Raw genomic sequence first — 19,095 nt, 5'->3', positions numbered from 1 at the left:
TGAGTACGGTTTTACAGTAGAAAAACAATTGAAAAATTCAGTGGAGTAAATATTACTATTAATTCCCACTGAAGGAAAGGGGGCATATGAGAATTATTGGATCCCAAAGACGTGGTCTTTCATCAGTAAACCAGTGGACAAACGTCTCTGTTTCCTATGAATCAATTTAACCCACAATATGTGTGGGAGGATGAGATGCTGTACAAAATAAAATTTGAAAATTTTTCCCAAAACAAGTCTCCTGATTCCAATGTTCCTTCCACTATACAGTACAGGTATTTAACTTATAGAATAATGCTCTACATATACTAGAGAACAAATATTTGCTGATTTAAATATTCAAAATCTGTCACTGTCACAGAAAAAGATAGACTATAATTCAACCACTATCTGTATAGATACATAGTTCCCAATATACAAAAGACAGTATTGTGCTAAGCTATGGTGTGTGTATGTATGTGTATACATGTATACATGTGTACATACATGCATATATAAAATTTACCTATACGTATTACAAAGAGATATGGTGACAAGATATAAAAACAAAAACTTACCAATCTCACACCAGTTTCAAAGGCTTGCCGGGTTAGAGGAGCAGGTCCATCTACTGTCTTGCCATCATCATCCGGACCCCAACTAGCGCTGTAGATGGCCACATACTGGGGATTGAAGCCAACCGATTTTGCTTCGACCATATCTGTTACATCTCCATCTAGCATTCGCACACCTTCGATAGAAATAAGAAAGTAAAAGGAAAAACCATGATAGTATCCAAAGCTCCTAAGCATAAAATCATGGGGAAGTACTCAAGTGACTGACTTTTTCTTTGGGAAAGGAAAAACAAATATCTCTTTATCTGCAAGTACTAGAGAAATCCTCACATGTTTTGTTTTCCTTTTTGGTGACATTACCCAAGTTCATATTTTCCTATTAAGAATTCAAGGCTTAACATTCCCACAGAATCTGGAAAGCCTTCACATAACATGCTACCTCCAAACCTGGAAGGCTGACACAATCTTAAAATACGACTTCACTGTCGGTGTATTTGCTAATAAAGTAATTAATAATAATACTCTGATTTCATGAAATACTTTCCTTCAAAGAATCTCATAGGATTTGGCCAATGTTCAGTCATTAATCTTCATTTCAGCATACCCCTCTTGGACAGGTGGGACTTATCATCAATACCATTTTGAGAGGGAGAAACCAAGGCACAGAGAATTTAGGGAATATGGCATATGCTAGAATAAGGCATATTTGCTTTAATTTCATTTTCATTAAAAGAACCATGTCTGCTATTAATGAATTAATATAACAGCCTTTTTTCTCAATCAAATGATATGTAAAAAATTTAAATTAATGATTTAAATTCATGTAAAGACATACCTTCAATAATAAGTTTTACCATTTTAAATTTATAACTTTAGGACTCTATATGTTAGAGGGAGAAAAAGATTCATGCATATTCAAAAATCTTCTAGATTAAATCTCTCAAAAGATCATGTTCACCCAGTAGGATATAACTGAGTTTTGTCCAATGAAAATAATAATAATGCCTAGCATTTCTATAGCACTTTAAGGCTTGCGAAGCCTTTTGATCCTCACAACAACCTAGGAGGTGGGTGTTATTATTATCCTAACTTTACAGATAAGGAAACTGAGGCAGAGAATGATTAAGTGACTTGCCTAGGGTCATACATCTGATAAGTGTCTGAGGTTGGATTTGAATTCAGGCAATTTTAACTTCAGGTCCAGCTCAATCCACTTTACTGTCTGATAAAAACTCAAGCATAAAATTAATAACAGTAAGTATGTTCAGGTCCTCCATAGCTTGGGTTCAAAATTCCTGCCCTAAATCTAATTATATAAATTAGTTAAAATAATCTGCATCTTGCAACTTATGGATGGAGAGGGAGAACAAGGGGTATAAGTCATGAAAGGATAAATGATGTGGATGTCCTTGTAAAGTTTTATGTGCATGTATAGCACCGATCGGGGAAATCATAAGGATAAAAAGCCACATTTAAGAGTATTGTCTTCACAACAATCCAAAGAAATAATTCAATTCTTAATAATTATTTTTAAAGATGAAGACATGGTGGTTGAAGATAGGCTCAAGGACCAAGGGATCATACAGATAGAGTGGAAAGGGACCCAAGGTATCATCTAGTCCCATATTGGGAAACTAAGAAGTTAATTAAGGAAAATGATTAATAGAAATATTAAGTAATTTACTCAAGATCATACAGTATTAATTGGCCTGACTTGAAATCAAGGTTGTTTGATTGCAAATCCAGCTTCCTTTCTACTACACCACGCTGCCTCTCAGTAATACAACTAATAAATGTCAGAGGAGACATTAGGGACCCAAATGAAGGCTCCTGGCTCCAGTGCTCCCCCACTATACGGTATTAGCATTTAACTTATAGAATAATGTTCCACATACAACAGAGAACAGATATTTGCTGATTTAAATATTCAAAATCTGTCACGGTTACAGAAAAAGGTAGACTATCTATCATTCAACACTATCTGGATAGATACATGGTTACCAATTTCATCAAGGGGACCTTTTAAATGTCAAGAAATTTCTTAGAGTCTCACTTGGTAGCAGTTGCAATTTAAGTATCTACTGGCGGATAAAATACCTAATGATAAAAGTACTTCTTGAGTAATGCTTTAAAACTAAATTGTATCATTTTTGAAAAATGATAATACAGATTAATTATTCAGCTTATAGAAGAAACCAATTAAGCATTTAATAAGTACTTGTTCCATGCTATCTAGATGGTAGCTAGCTGGTGGAGTGGATATATAGTGCTGGCCCTGGAGTCAGGAAAACCTGAGTTCAAATCTGGCCTCAGACACTTATTAGCTGTGTGACCCTGGTCAAGTCATTTAACCCCATTTGTCTCAGTTTCTTCATGTGTAAAATGAGTTAGAGAAGGAAATAGCAAAGCATTACAGTGCCTTTGCCAAGAAAATCCCAAATGGGGTCACAAAGAGTTGGACATGACTAAAAATGATTGAACACAAGTTCTGTGCCAGGTACTATGCTCTGCACCCTAGGGAATTAAAAAATAAAATAGTATCAGAATCTTACATTCTAACAGTAGTACGTTTGTTTATTTATTGTTCCACATATGGATTTACAAACCTCTTGCAATATCGAGTTGAGAACCATTGCTGTAGATTTGTAAGATGACCATTAAATGGTCTAAAATGTCTGTTTTACCAGGTAGCTACTCAGAAAACTATCTAATCAAACATGGCAATCCGAGATCTTATGTGATCTGAGGCTGTATTAATAGCAACACAGTGCCCAGAGCAAAAGAGTTGTAGTCTTGCTGTTTTCTACTTTAGTCAGAACCTATCTGATCAGACCAGATGTATTCACCTCTGGATAACAAACATTTAGAAGGTCAATATTAAGCTATAATGAGGTCAGGAGGAGAGGTGAAATCATTCCATGCACAGATTAGCTGATGGAACTGGGGTTCATTTTTCTTCTTAAAATTATTTTTTAATATTACCTTATTTTCTAAACATAATAATAGCACTTATATAGCAAAGCATTTTATAAATATTATTGCATTTATCCTTACAACAGCCTAGGAGGTAGGTGCTATCATTTTCCCCATTTGCAAAATGGGGAAACTGAGGCAGGCAGACATTGACTTCCTCAGGATCACAGAGCTAGTAAGGGGATGAGGCTGTTCAAATCAGTTCTTCCTGACTGTAGGTCCAGTGCTCTATCCACTGTGCTACTTAGCTGTCTCTATCATTCCCCTACCTAGCCAGTAATTTTTTGTAACAAATAATTTTTAAAAAAAAGAAGGAAAAAAATCCCTAGCACATTATCCAAGCTTGATGGCATAATGTAATGCACCAAATCCAGAGTAGAGGTAGGTAGGCTTAGCCTAGAGAAGTTGGGGAGGAAGGGAGATAGTACAGTGGTCTTCCAGAATCTGGGGTAAAGAGATATCATGTGAAAGAGGGAGAGACTTGTTAATTAAGTTCAGTAGGACAAAATTATAATGGGTCGAGGTTCGTGAGGATCTTCCTTATATTAAATCTTCAAAAAGACAATCAAAACAGGAATGGGCTATCTTTGAAGGAGTGATTTCTACATACTGCAGGTCTTTAAGAGAAGGCTGCATGGCCACTTCTCAGAGATGTTATAAAAGGGAGTATAACTTCTTAACCATGGATTAGAATGGAGGACATCTAAAGTTGTTTCTAATTCTGAGATCCTAGGATTCTATAATCCCAGAGTCGGTGGGCTAAGGCAGTTATGGCGTTGGCAGATGTTTACCACCAGCTCTCCTTCAAAAATGTATACAAGACATGCTTTTAAGTCTTTTTTACATTATTAACATTTTCTCAAGTCAATCAACAAAACAATAAATCATTTATTGTTAATTAATTAATTATTGAGAAAAAGTAATAATTATGTGTTCTTGAAAAAAAAGTAGTGTAGTATTTGCTGGTGTAGATGCTCATATTGAAACTTAAACAATTGGCTGCTGGCTTGAACTCTAGCACACTCCTAGTAAGGGGTGGGAAAAGGAGGTATGTGAGTAAATATAGATTAAGATGGTTAATACTATATTCCAAGGCCAAGATAAGGGGGCAAAAATGCCTGTTTGGTCCAAGAGTCTAAGAATCCTATATTGAGGCTTAGCTTGTTTTGTACCAGAGTGGGGAAAGCTACTTAGATATATTAGATATTTAGTCGAAGGAAGAGCCCACAAGGTGGTGGGGAAGGCCACCCCAGAGATCAAATTCAAGGAACCTGGACACCCCCCCAAAAGGAGGAAGCAGGCCAAATGAGACCATCTGAGTGTTAAGTCACTAGCAAGGAACAATTAAGTAGACTATTACTTGAACTGAGAATGAAACTACAGTAATACGGATGTACACTTGCCCTGTGTCATCTTGGCAACAGAGAATGGGACTCATCAACTGACTAATCAACTGGGATTGCAGAGGTCAGAGCAAATTGCAATAAATTACAGCTAATATGAGTCCTCTGGGAAGGCGGGAGGGAGGAAAGACCTTTAGGGACAGTCAAGAGACAAGTGATATCTGTATCCCAAGAAAGGAAAAGAAGAGAGAAAGTATTAACAAAACCCTGGTGGTCCAGGACTCAAGCAAGGCTGTTGAGATAAGCCCAGCTTTGTGCTGATGCAGCTTCATTCTTCTCACTTACAATATGGGGAATCTTTAACTAAAAGAAGACAAAAATGGCCCCAGGAGCTCATTGGCCTACATCATTGGCCTGACTTAGCTTTGTCTTGTTTTGTTTTTTAAAGTAAAACCAGTACAGTTAGCAAGTTTCCTCTATAGCTAGTGGAAAGGACATGTTGTCCAATATACTTTTCAGATAAGATCCAGGTTCCTCTATAGGTGGATAGAGGGGAGGGTCAGGATGCTAACACCTAGAATATCTATTGAATAGCTGAATTTAGTTTCTATGTTGCTTAATCCCTACTTGGGTCATGCATTAAGTTTTAGTTTTTATTGCTTGTACAATGCAGGGGTGGTATAGGATGTACACACATATGCCTATATATATATACACACACACATACATATCCACAAATATGTGTATATGTGCACATGTAGGTGATATAGATATAGACATATAGACAGACAATTTCTGAATTCTCACAGTTTGATTTTGGAAAAGAGAATGATCCTTGATCTTAAGCAATATAAAAATGAAAGACTTAAGTCCCCAAAAGATGAAAGGTGTTTGAACAGAGTGACACCAACATGACCCAGCAAGAATTACAGCTTTGGAAACCTCAATATAATTCTCAACTTTATGACTTATTTCTTATGTGAAACTGGGCAGGTCTTAACATCTTTAGGTTATTAATTTACTCATATGAAAAATTAGATGATAAGAATAGATGACATCTGAAGTCCCTTCCAGCCCAAACTGAGACATGTGTATTCACATCTCATGTTATTATATTGTACTCACCCAATTTAGAATGTCCTTGTTTTCATAAATATGAGTAAGTCATAGTCATAAATTTATTTTAGTTGAGCTTTTTAAGGAAGAACACAGAAATTGGATCAGCCATTCTACTTACTAGCTTCCAACAGAGCCAATGGTAAGGGATGAGGAGGAATCCCCAGAAGCAGATGAATGCACAATGTTAGGCAACTTTTGATTAGGCGACTAATGAAACAGCTTCTACTCCTTCCCTGTTGTTATCCACAGTAAAGCAGGAAGGCCTTTGTCTTTTTTGGTGGGATACCTTTTCTAACTTCCTCTGCCAGGATTTCACTTCATTTTTCAAAGATGATAGCATCCTATAAGGATAACCCATTCGTACCTCTGCCAACCCAGAGGATGAGATTACTGCTTTACACTAAGTTACCAGTTAACAACAAGCGGAAACTTTCAGAGTGTGATGATGTTCTCAAGGTTTGGGTAAATTTAGAGCAATGAACAATAATCTATCAGTTGTATCTGGTAAAAATTTTTCACTTCAAGGGATTTTTGAAAGAACAAATGATAGTACTAAGGAGGGGGACAAAAGCACTTCTGGGTATTAAGAAACAGTAGATCAGAAACAGAAGAACTTAGGGGCATAGGTGGCATTTTCAAAACTGCTACCAATTATCAGAATAGGATTCAAAAGAAAAGATGTCAGATAAATAGTTGATTAAGAAAATGATGTTAGGTGATTGTACAAGTATAATCTCTATCTTCTGGGCAGTGTAGCAGCAAGCACCCTGACACATCTGGGATGGCTGGCTAGCATAGGTTCTTGAATCTGCTTTTCTAAAAGGAAAGCAACTTTTGAGGGATCAACAATCTTCTTAAATCACAAATACCAACAGAGAAAATTCAAACAGAGAAATAAATACCAACAGGCAGGGCTTCTAACTGTCTGACCATAAGGAATACATACATTACAGATCAAAAGACAGATCCAATTTTCTCACCATTACATACATACAGAGAAGCACCAGAAGTCTGGGTTTCAAATGGGAGTGGGGGGGGGGGGGCAGGGGATCCTTAATGGCTACCCAGAGTCTCATTTGGCACATGAACCTTCTTCCAAAGTGTAAACCCCCAAAACAAACCCTCCCCTCAGAGTATACACTTTTCAAATTGGGAGGGCATCACGACCCTCCTGACCCAGTGCCTCATTAAGAATTAACAAAAGATGTGAGCCTCCCTTAATCAAACTTCCCTTAATGGGCTCCACCTGAGGCCTATTAATGGGCAGGGGAAGATCTTTAACTCTTATCTAACAAGACTCCCCTAATCAAGTAACTCTCATTAGCATGAGCAGGAGGAAGGAAAGAAGGGAGAGAGAATTTGAAACTCAAAAATTCTAAAAGTGAATGCTAAAATTTTCTGTTTACATGCAATTGAGAAAAAAGATAAAAATGAAATATTTTTAAAAATTATGGTAGGGAATAGGACAAGGAGTGGCATGACCCTAAGTGTCAATGAGAATATATTTGTGCTCCTGGTCTAGAGGTCTTTAAAATGAAAATGGAGGAGAGTTAAAAAATTTGCCCATTTCCCTACTATATGAGGCAACATGTCATGCTGGATAGATCACTGACTATAAGAGCTGAAAAGACCTGGATTCAAGGCCTACCTTTGACACATACTGACCATAGACTCAGGGCAAGTCAAAATCTCTCAGAGTTTTAGTCTAAGATTATAAGTAGCAGAAGAGGCGTCAATCTGCACAGGTGGAAGGAATTTCCTTCTCCATGAGTTCCATATATCACTAAAATAACAGGTCAAGACTCTCTTCCTTATTCTACTATGGTAGATATAATAGGTTTGAAATGAGTAGAAGAATACCAGCAGAGAGGTCCAGAAATTCATATGAGATAATATCCTGGAAGAGTGATAGTAATTGTTTGTGGCCAAAAATGTTTCTATACATGTAGAGGGGGCAGCAAGGTGGCACAGTGGATGGAGTGCCATAAATTCCTGGAGTCAGGAAGACTCATTTTCTTTCAAATCTGGCCTCAGATACTAGCTGGCAAGTCACTTCACCCTGTTTGTCTCAGTTTCCTCATCTGTAAAATGAGCTGGAGAAAGAAATGGCAAACCACTCTAGTATCTTTGGCAAGAAAATCCCAGATGAGGTCACAACTGAACAACAGCACATGTAGAGAATCTGGGTAATGGAGTGAACTGGAGAACCTAACACAAGGGAAGTAAATTCGACCTCACAGGTATCACCAAAACCTTCTGGGATATAACATGATTGGAAGATGGCAATAGAAGTGGATACCTTCTTCAAAAGAAATAGAGTAGATAATGAGTTGGTAGATTAGAAATCATTATATGCCATGAAGATCATAGGATCACAGATTTGTTGTTTTGGAAGGAACTTCTGAGGGCCATCTATTCTAACCCTCTCCTTATAGAAGTGAAAACTGAGGCTCAAGGGTGGGGATAAGGGAGGTGGTTATCTTGCCCAATGTGCCTTAAGTAGAAATGTCAAACCTTAGGGAAAAAATATGACTTATTATATATTACCCAATAGATAAGGAAGAGAAAGCCCAATGGTTTAGGAAGAATGGACCTCACAGTGTTCCAAGGAATATCTGTAGGATTCTATTAAGGCAACATGGTATAGAGAGAAGAGGGCTAGTACAGCCTTTGGTTACTGTGTTACCTTCATGAGTCCAATCCCCAAAAGTGGCCTGGATACTTATGAATTTGGCTTAAGCTCTTCAGGTGCCTAACCCTAACCCTAAATGCTCTCATATTCTACGATTGTGAGGAAATGTGGAAAAGCAGATCGAATTTTGAGTTTGTCACCGGGAAGACCTAGGTTCTGATCCTGCTTCAGAAACTTATGAGCTATGTAACTGTGGTCAAGTCACTTAACGTCTGTGTCTTAGTTTCCTTCTCTATATAATGCAATTTTTGAAATGTATGACCTCTAAGGTCCTTCGTAGCTCTGAATCTAGGATCTTATTCTTCAGAACCCTCCATCTGTCATTATTCTTATTAATTAAATAATGCTTACTATTCCCACATACATAATGATAGCTAACCTTTACATAATATTTTATAATTTACAAAGCATTCTACATGTTCTCTCATTGGGTCCTCACTACAGCCTTGTGAGGTATAGCTGCTTTTATCCTCCCCATTTTATAGATGAGGAAACTGAACCTGAACATGCAGATAGTAAAGTTCTGAAGTAAGATTGGAACTCAGATCTCCCTGACTCTGAGTACTCCATCTGCTTTGCCACTTAGTTATAGGAGGGTAGGGACTCATGGCTGTCAAAAGGGTTTGTAAAGAAAATCTTGTACTTGCTCACACTGGCTGGGAGACTCCCCACTTTCAGATACGCATCTTGTAGATTAACAGTTCTAATATATCACTCTGTAGAGATGCCAGACCACAAAGCCCTGAATGAGACTGGATCAGCCAAGGAAAGAAACAGCACAGCATAAGAAGGTCCATGTTTATGAAGTACAACCTTTTCCTGGAATAGCAGCTGTGTACAGATTGCTTTGATTGACTTGATCTTTGCCTCTTCAGTTGAACTGGAGAAGTATATAAGTGTAAATGTGTGGGAGTTGGGGAGCTCAAGGAAGGGTCCATGTGCATGTGGGGTGTGCACCTGATCTTTGGCTAATATTTATCTCCTCATGGAATACTTCTTTGTCAAGGCCCTTTGTCTACTGACACCCCAAAATAAATTAGAATCATGGGACTTGGTTGACTTATATAAGCCTTCTTATCATACACATGTACAAACATATATCCCTACCCCCAGGGGGCTCCTGTGTGTTACAAAGCTTTAGGCTAGGCCATAGGGAATGAACTATGTGATTTTTTATATTTTTGCTCCCACGTCTCTCTTTATATTTGATTGGGTTATTGCTGATGCCACTATATTGGAATGCCCCACTTTCTTTAGCTCACAGACTCTCAGAAAAATTAATACTCACCACTAAAAAACAAAACCCATTTCACACTAACTTATATTGATTTGGTTGAGTGTTTCCAATAACCTTTCCACGTATATATTGGTCCAAATCTGGAGCCCAGTTTCCTCCATATCTGTTTCGCAGAACAGCTGTGTGAAGTCTAAATCAGACTTTTATTAGCATTCCTACAGTTTGTTCGATCATTTCAGTCATGTTTGACTCTTGGTTACCCTATTGGGGGTTTTCTTGGCAAAGATATTGTCATTTCCTTCTCTAGATCATTTTACAAATGAGAAAACTGAGGCAAACAACATTAACTGACTTACCCAGGGTCACATAGCTGGTAAGTATCTGAGGCCAGATTTGATTCCATGAAGATGAATCTTCCTGATTCTAGGGCTGGCATTCTATCCACTGCACCAGCCCAAGCTGGTGCAGTACAAAGAATATTAGATTTGGAGCCAGAGGACCTTAATTCAAATTCAGACTCTTTCAGTTAGCATCTGTGTAACCCTGAGGTGAGTTACTTAATCTCCTGGGCACTCAATTTCCTTATTTGTATTAGATATCCTCTGAGGTTTCCTCTGGTTCTAGATCTATGACCTTTTGAACCTTAAAGGTTTAATGATCTCCATGAGAAGCAAGAGTAGTTACAACAGCTCCCTAACGACCATGGAGGCTCTATGAAAGTAGCTCAATTAAGCAAGGCACATTTCTCTAATTTGCATTGACTGCCTAAAGAAAGAAAGCTCCTTTGGCTTTCCCTTTTCCCTCAAAGCCCCAAGTATGGATACTGAGAAGAGATCCCAGGAGGCTCCTTTCCTGAGATTGGAGTTTTGGCTTCATGCTTATCATCTCTGCGCAGATAATCCCCAGATCTATAAATCCAGCCCTTATCTCTCTCCTGAGCTCCAGTGCTACATAGGCATTTCCAACTCAACATGTCCAAAACAAAACTTATTATCTTTTCCTCAAAACCTTTCCTTTTCCCAACTTCTCTATTATTGTTGAGAACACCCAGGCTCATTCACCCAGGCTCACTATTCTAGATCATCCTTGACTACTTGGTTTCACTCAACACATGTTCAATCCAATGTCAAAGCTCAGAGTTCCTTCCTTTACAACGTGCTCTCAGATGTCACCATCTCTCCATTCTTAAAGACAGCCTGATTCAGTCTCCCATTATCCCACATTTGCAATAGCCTTCAAATGGGTTTTCTTGTCTCAAATCTTTCCTTGCTCCCATTTATCCACTGAGCTGCCAGTGATTTCCTAAAGCTCAGGTCTGACCATTCTTCAATAAACCCCCATGGTTCCCTTTTACCTCTCTTTAAGGATCCTCTCTTTAGCAACTGCTCTTCACAACCTGGCCCATTCCTACCTTTCTTGCACATTATTCCCCTCCATTTGCTCTACCACCCAACTATGTTGACCTAATTGCTAATCTTCATACATGACATTCATTTTCTCATCTCTGTGCCTTTGAGTTGGCTGTGTATCCCAGCCTAAAATGTTCTCTCTCTTCACCTTCATCTCTTTTCTCCTTGGCTTCCTTTATGGCGCAGCTCAAGTCCCAAACTCTACAGGAGGTCTTTGCCAGTCATACCAGCTATTAATGCCTTCTTCTCTGACATCACCTACCATCTGCTCTGTATTTATACTGTATGTACTGGTCATGTACAATGCCTGGTACATGTTTGTTGACTGTTGTAGACACATGATCCCAGTGTTGCAATTTTAACAGCTGCAGAGATAGAAGTCCATAGAGTTCAATGACACAGAATGGAAAAATGGGCAGGAGGGATTCCATGGAGATTCTAATTTGGGGAATTTCAAAGTTTTAAAACTGAGGGAGAGCTCTTCTAGGAACTAAGTAATAATGTGGAGGAGGAAGGGAAAATGAAAAAGGAAGGATAAGAAAGAATAATTCATCTCTGTTAAGCTCCTCTTCAATTAAGAAGAAAACAAATTTCCAAGTTTTTGGCCATTCTTAAGGATTCCTCTCTTCTTATTTCCCTTTTATTTATTAGGACATCAGAACATTTTGATGTCAATGCATCATAGTAGAAAGTGGGTTGGAGTAAGGAGACCTAGATTCAAATTCGAACTCAGATACTTACTATCTCTCTGATCATGGAAAAATCAGCTAATATCTTAGAGTCTCAGTTTACTTATCTGTAAAATGAAGATCATATTTTACTGGCTGACTCACAAGGTTGTTGGAGAAAGTTCTTCTCAAAACCTTAAAATGTCATATAAATGTGATCTGCTACGTTATAGCATGCTAAAAACCATTTTTTGATTTCTAGAAAATGAATAGGTTTCTTTCTAATAAGTTATCTAATAAGTTATTATCGTTGTAATTCTGCATATTTCCTTGTTTTCTTCCTTCAGGACATCTATATCTATATATCTATATATCTATAGATATATATACACACACATATACAGAATTGAGCACGGCATAGAGGAAAGAGAGATTTAGAATAAAAAACCCCTGGGTTCAAATCCTGCCTTTAATACTTAATAACTAGATGACTATGGGCAAGTCATTTAACCTTTCTGAGTTTCAGACAACTCTCTAAGGCTATAAACTATAAATAGGAAGGCTGATCCACCTTTCTAAAAGCAGGTACCCTAACTACAAAATCGCTGGTCCTTGACATATTGACACAAAGACAAACAAATTATTCTTCTTAAAGAGATGTCATTTAAGAGATGTGAGCTATATGTGGACCAACGTGACACTTTTGTTGTTTGTGGTTGTTTTCGGTTGTCTTAGTCTTGTCTGACTTTGTGTGACCTCATCTGGGGTTTTCTTGACAAAAACACTGGAATGGTTTGCCATTTCCTTCTCCAGCTCATTTTACAGATGAGGAAACTGAGGCAAACAGGGTTAAGTGGCTTGCCCAGGTTTAAAATATTTAAACAAACACATAATATTGGAATCTTGAATAATTCATAAATATTTTATTGTATTTGTTTGTTGTGATCCTAATGCTGAAAATAAATGGTCATCTCTGTAAAGCTGGAGCAGAAGGGTCAATTAAATACTCCTCCTGTTTGACAGATTTTTCCAAACCAAATCTTTCCACCGAGAGGCAACTGCCTGGTGTGCTTATTATTTATACTTCCCACCCAAGAACCAGATGTAATGTTTCAGCACTACAAGGTCAAGGTTACTACCTCCACACACAATCCCTAGGCCAATTTCAGAGACAAGTTTCTGAGTGACCACCCCTGAAGGCTTTAATTGCTTTTAACCACACGCGTATCAGGACCATTTTATCCTTGGAAACAGCTGAAGACTGTTATGCAAACACATTTCTACCTCTGTTTGAAAAGCTTGTTGAATGCCTCTCAGCAAAAAAAGGAAAAAGAAAAAAAAAGGTACTTGGGTTCTCTTTCTCTGCTGATCCAACTGTGTTTCACATACCTCCAATCTTGGCGTTGAATGCAATCCCTACTGTGCAGTGTGAGTTGTTTGCTGCAGCTGCCACTTCCCCAGCACAACGGGTCCCATGTCTGCAGGCAGAACACACACATTTTTCTAAAGTAAGTAACACCATCCACACGGACCTAAGGCATTGATTGGTAGATACCACTTGAGTTTAACAATTTGGATTCTGGTTACCTCTGGAAGTCCCAGACCCAAGGAGTACTTAATGGTTTCTACCACACGATTTTAGCACCAAATCCCATTGCGTTGCATTTCTTATTCATTATTCTTCTGTCCCTGGATAAACAGGGTAGGCACTTAGTAAATGATTATTGATTGGCTGACAGGGGAGCTCTTTAGGTCATCTCCTTGACAGCAGGAATCACTGCATTTATTCCTCTTTTGTGTCATCCTGTAACTTTCACAGTGCTGAGCATGTAATAAACAATCAAGGAATACTGATTGTCTAATTGATTGGTGTTGAGATCAAATGAGTATTTCTCCATATTTTAGATTATTGGCTTTAAGCAAATTCTTTGTACTTTATTACTAATACTTCAAAATACTACTCTGTCTTCCAGTCTCTCATCCAATCTACTACTTCACAACCCTCTGTTATGTTAACCTTCCTTGAACACAAAGTCTAATATCATTTCCCTGCAGAAAAAAATCTTTGATTCAATTAAAAAAAACATTTATTAAGTGCCTATTATGTGAAAGGCACCAGAGATGCAAAATTAAATAGCAAGACACATGAATTCAAGTAATTTACATTCAATTTGGGGGCAAGAAATGACACGGTCAAAGGAGAAATCTACAAAGTGTGCTCTAGGAAAATTTGAGACGAGCAAATCTGGGAAATCTTAATGGTGGAATCAGCACCTGAGCTAAACCCTAAAGGAAGAAAAGTGATCTAAATGATAGAAATGAGAAGTGTATGCTAGGCATCAGGAGCAGCTGTTGCAGATGCAAAGTGGCCAGAGATGTCAGGCATCTTAAGTTAGGGAACCACCCAGTAGCACTGCAGGGCTAGAATTTAGAGTGCATAAAGAGCAGTAATGTGAAATAAGCCTGGAATAATGGACTGGAACCAGAGTTTAGAGGGTCTTAAATGACAGAATAATATGACTATATTTATATTATCCCTAATAAGGAAGCCATTTTAAGGCTTTTGAGCAAGGATGAAATATTCAAACCTATACCTTATTAACAATTTTGGACTTCCCATGGCCTGTTGGATAATGTTTATATTCCTCCACCTGACAGTCAAGGTATTATCCAATCTTGTACTAACATAATTTTTCAGACCTATCTCCCACTAAAGCTTAATAATTTCGCTGTGCTCCAGCCAAGTTGGACTGACTATATTCCCTAAACATATCCCTTACTTACATAGTTACCTCTAGCTGAATGAATTCAATCCTCCTTTCCTTTTTTGAGTTGTCAAAAATCATATCTATCCTCCATGGTTACCTCAAATTTTACTATCTCCATATCCTTTCTTGATTCTCTAAGGTCAGAAATAATTTCTCCCTTGTCTGAATTCCTGTTACATTCTATACCACATTTATGGCACTTACATATTTTAATCATAATTTTAAAAACAAATATATATTTTATAAAATATTTTTATAAAAATTTCCAATAGACTGACCTTTTCTTTAGAGTAAAAACCCCATAAGGGAAGGGTATATGTCTTATTCATCCCTGATTTCCAGAGCACCTAGGAAAGGCTTGCCAAATGGGTTTTTCCCACCATCCACTGTTGTCGCTCCTACTCGTGTGGTGCTGAATAAAGCTCAAGAAAATCACAAAATCTTGTTACTTGAGTCCACTACAAATTTATATTACATATTCTGAATTAGGCCCTCACTGAGACAAGACGATCCTTTTTACTCATGCCTAATTAACTCACTGTCTCACTCACCACCCCAGTTCTTACAAATCTTTTCATCCTTCCTTAATCATCTCATGTCTCCCTCTCCTCCCACCTTCTCAACTGAGAACCTTGCTTCATATTTTACTGAAAAAAAATTAAGGTCATTCTCTCCTTTCCCTTCCTTCTCATTTTACCTCCAGATACTTTCAGCTGCTATCTCCTCCTTCACCTCTGTCCTAAATGAAGATGTGGCTTTACTCATTATCAAGAATAACCACTATACCTGCGTAAGCATTCTCATTCCATCCCATCCTCTCCCACACATCGCCTTCTTGATCACCCCCACTCTCTCATTTATCTTCATTGTCTCCCTGCCTCCTGGCTGCTTCCTTACAGCCTACAAACATATCCATGTCTCCTCTATGCTAAAAAAAAAACCCTTCAATTGATCCGTTCATTTCCACTAGCTATCATTTCTCATCTTTCCTCCCTTTTGTGGCTAAACTCTTTGAGAAAGTCATCTATTATAGATGTGTCCATTTTCTTTACTCTCATTCTCTTCTCAGCTCTGGGCTATCCAGCTTCCAACCAACCTTACTAATCAACGAAAACTCTTCTTTCCAAACTTCCCAATGACCTCTGAACTCAATGACCTTTTTTTCCTCCAATATTCATCCTTCTTAATTTCTCTGCAGCCTGTGAAACTTTCAATCACCCTCTTCTCCTTGAGATTCTTTTCTGTCTAGGTTCTTCTCTTACTGTTTGACCACTCCTTCTCCTTTCCCTTTGCTGGATCTCCCATTATCTAGGTCATGCCCAATAACCATGGTCATTGTTCTCCAAAGCTCTGTCCTGGCTCACTTTTCTCTTTTCTCTTGATGATCTCACCAGCTCTGGTGCATTCAATTATTATTGCTATGTTGATGATTCTCAGATTTATTTATCCCACCCTAACCTCTCTTCTAACCTCCAGACTCTCATCTCCAACCTCCCGAGAGAAATCTCAAACTGTATTTTCCACAGACAACTTAAACTCTCTATGTATAGAACTGAACTAATCTTTCCTCCGAACTTCCCTACTACTGTTGAGGGCACCACTATTCTCCCAGTTTCTGAGGCTCACAACTTAGGTGAAATCCTCAAATGCCATTTCTTCCTTCATATCTTGTCTACGTTCTCTTCTCTGCTTTGAAAGTCACCGCCTTGGTGCAGCCCTCATTACCTCATGCCTAGACTATCATAATAGCCTTTTGATTGGTTTCTTTGCCTCAAGTCTCTGCCATTGTCAATCCATCTTCCACTCTATTGACAAATTAATCTTCCTAAAGCACAAGTCTGCCCATGTAACTTCTCTTTTCAATAAAGTCCAATGAGTCACTATCATCTCCAGGATTAAATATACAGTACTCTATTTGGCATTCAAAGCCCCTCCCAACCTGGCCCCCTCCTACCTTTCCAGTCTTCTCATACCTTGTTCACCCCCATATAATCTTCTATCTGGAGATGCAGTCCTCTTTAATGTTCCCTACACAAGAAACTTCCTATTCCTAACTTTGGGCATTCTTTCTTGCTGTCTCCCATGCCTGGAATGCTCTCCATCCTCATCTCTGCTTCTTAGATTCTCTGACTTTCTTCACAACCCAGCTAACTTTCTATAAGAAGGCTTTCCTGATCCCCCTTCCCTCTGTTGATCACCTCCAATTTATCTTGTAGATAGCTTGCTTACACATGGTCATTTGCACGTTGTCTCTCCCCTTAGACAGTGAGTTCTGTGAGAGCAGGGACTACCTTTTGTCTATCTTTTTATCCCCAGTGCATCACAGTTCCTAGTATATAGCAGGAGCTTAATAAATGCTTATTTACCGACCATCTTACAGGGTAGATACTCAACATATATTTGTTGAATGAATGAATGTAAGAGGAGATGGCTCTGAGAAGACATTTCAAAAAGTTCTGTCCTCAAAGAAAGGCACCTGGAAGGGAACCTAGATCATTTAAGTGAATGCTCTCATTTTACAGATAAGGAAACTGAATTACAGAGAAATTAAGCCCATATCTTGCAATCAGATTTAGAGTTGGAGGGACCTTAGAGGTCATCTTGTCCAGCCTCTTCATAAGATGAAATCTTAAGGATATTAAGTGACATTTCTTAGTGGTTTCAAATGTGTGGGAGATATACTTCAAGAAGGGCTTGTCACAGAAATCTTGCAAGGGAAGCACATTTGTTGTTATTATTCAGTCACATCCAATTCTTTGTGATCCCATTTGGAGTTTTCTCAGCAGAAATACTGAAGTAGTTTGCCATTTCCTTCTCCAGTTCATTTTACAGATGAGGAAACTGAGGCAAACAGTTAAGTGGCTTGCTCAGGATCAAACAGCTAGTAAGTATCTGAGGCTAGATTTGAACTCAGGAAGATGAGTCTTTTTGACTCCAGAACCAGCACTCTATCCACTTCACCAGCTAGCTGCCCCAAAGATGCAAATCCATAAGTAAGCAAGCATATTTATTGTAGACTAAATAAGTAATATACCTCATATATGTATTACTATTATGTTGTACATTATGTTTGTCCTTCGTTGCCGAAGAAGACCATGCCATCAGAGAAATGATGACATGACTTGCATTTGACTTTGTTTTGAGTGAGGGAAGGCTGTACACAGTCACCAGCCTCACTTCTCCTCCAGAGCCATCTGAATCCAGTGACCAGATATTTATCAGGATGACTGGAGATGACCTAGGAGTTATCCCTTTCACATTACAGGGTTACAGACTCAGTGTCCCATGATCTAGAAAATCCACATAAAACTCTTTGGCCCTCCATACCACATAAGAAATTTGAATTTCTTTTTTTTTTCTTTTATGAGGTGTTTACAGTAACTTATTGTAGAATTTAGGTTGATATTATACAATACTATACATATATTTTATGCATTTCTGAGTTTCTAAACTTTGTCTGTCATCTGGCCTTCATGTGTCATCTGTGGTCTCCACAAAACTCCTCCAAATTTCCCATTTAACTTCTTATGCCAACCCATGACATAACAAAACCACCACAGGGAAAGTCACAGTGTGGAAAGGATAACTGCACTAGTTTCAAGTCTATATAAGATGCTTCAATTATTTATACAATAGCTATCTTTATGTATTTTCTCAGTCAACAGATTTAAACAGCACAATCACTATAGGGAAGAAGGATTCCTCGGAATTGTGTTTTATATTAAAACAAAAAAGAGGTCTTCCTATTTGGAAAGTTTGGGAATGGTGAGTTAAATGAAATAACTAAGGTCACACATTGAACCAGTGGCACAGCTGGTACTCATCTCTCAGTCTGTTTATTACAACATGATGCCTCAATACATGCTGTTCTCTGGCATGGGATTATGCTGATGAGGGTACCATGTTTTGTGAAAAAAGGCAAATATCTGATTCCCAGCCTCGGCTGCTGATTCATGCATTTTAAACATCAGTTAAGTAGTATATTGCAATCTGCAGTAATAACAGGTCCAAAATGCTGGCTCCAAGGTATTTAAACAGCCCACAGTCTTCAGATGACAATGATCATTTCTCACAGAAAAAAAAGTACCAGTCATCTGTGTTAAAAAATTTATACTACAATTTGCACTCATTTGGCTCAGTGTTTTGACTTGGATTTAAAACAGGGTATGGAACAAAAGGATAACAGTTCAGCCCAGTTGAAGTTCAAGTGAATGAAAAATTTTCCTTTCATTTGTAACTCATGGAGAAAATGGGCAGTCAACAGCAGCTGTATCACGGATGCTATTTTAGCGGGAATGAACAAACAAAAAAGATTTCATTCAGGGTGTTTAC

At 38.1% G+C, this 19,095-nt stretch overlaps 1 protein-coding gene across 3 annotated transcripts in view; it reads right to left on the bottom strand.

Annotated features, from left to right (window-relative positions):
- The window catches only part of PCSK5 (proprotein convertase subtilisin/kexin type 5), a 602,002-nt gene that overhangs the window by 369,436 nt on the left and 213,471 nt on the right, over positions 1–19,095 (bottom strand). For all 3 annotated transcript variants that reach the window (XM_072597475.1, XM_072597476.1, XM_072597477.1), the window contains exons 6-7: positions 13,385–13,473; positions 558–730 (exon numbers count right to left, since the gene is read on the bottom strand). In XM_072597475.1, the coding sequence (XP_072453576.1) occupies positions 558–730; positions 13,385–13,473 (262 nt within the window). The remainder of the gene's footprint in view (positions 1–557; positions 731–13,384; positions 13,474–19,095) is intronic.

This window comes from Notamacropus eugenii, chromosome 3 (genome assembly GCF_028372415.1).
Source record: "Notamacropus eugenii isolate mMacEug1 chromosome 3, mMacEug1.pri_v2, whole genome shotgun sequence".
In the NCBI taxonomy this organism is placed as follows: domain Eukaryota; kingdom Metazoa; phylum Chordata; class Mammalia; order Diprotodontia; family Macropodidae; genus Notamacropus; species Notamacropus eugenii.
The sequence above is the reverse complement of the archived record's forward strand: the minus strand, read 5'-3'. Positions and strand labels throughout refer to the sequence as shown.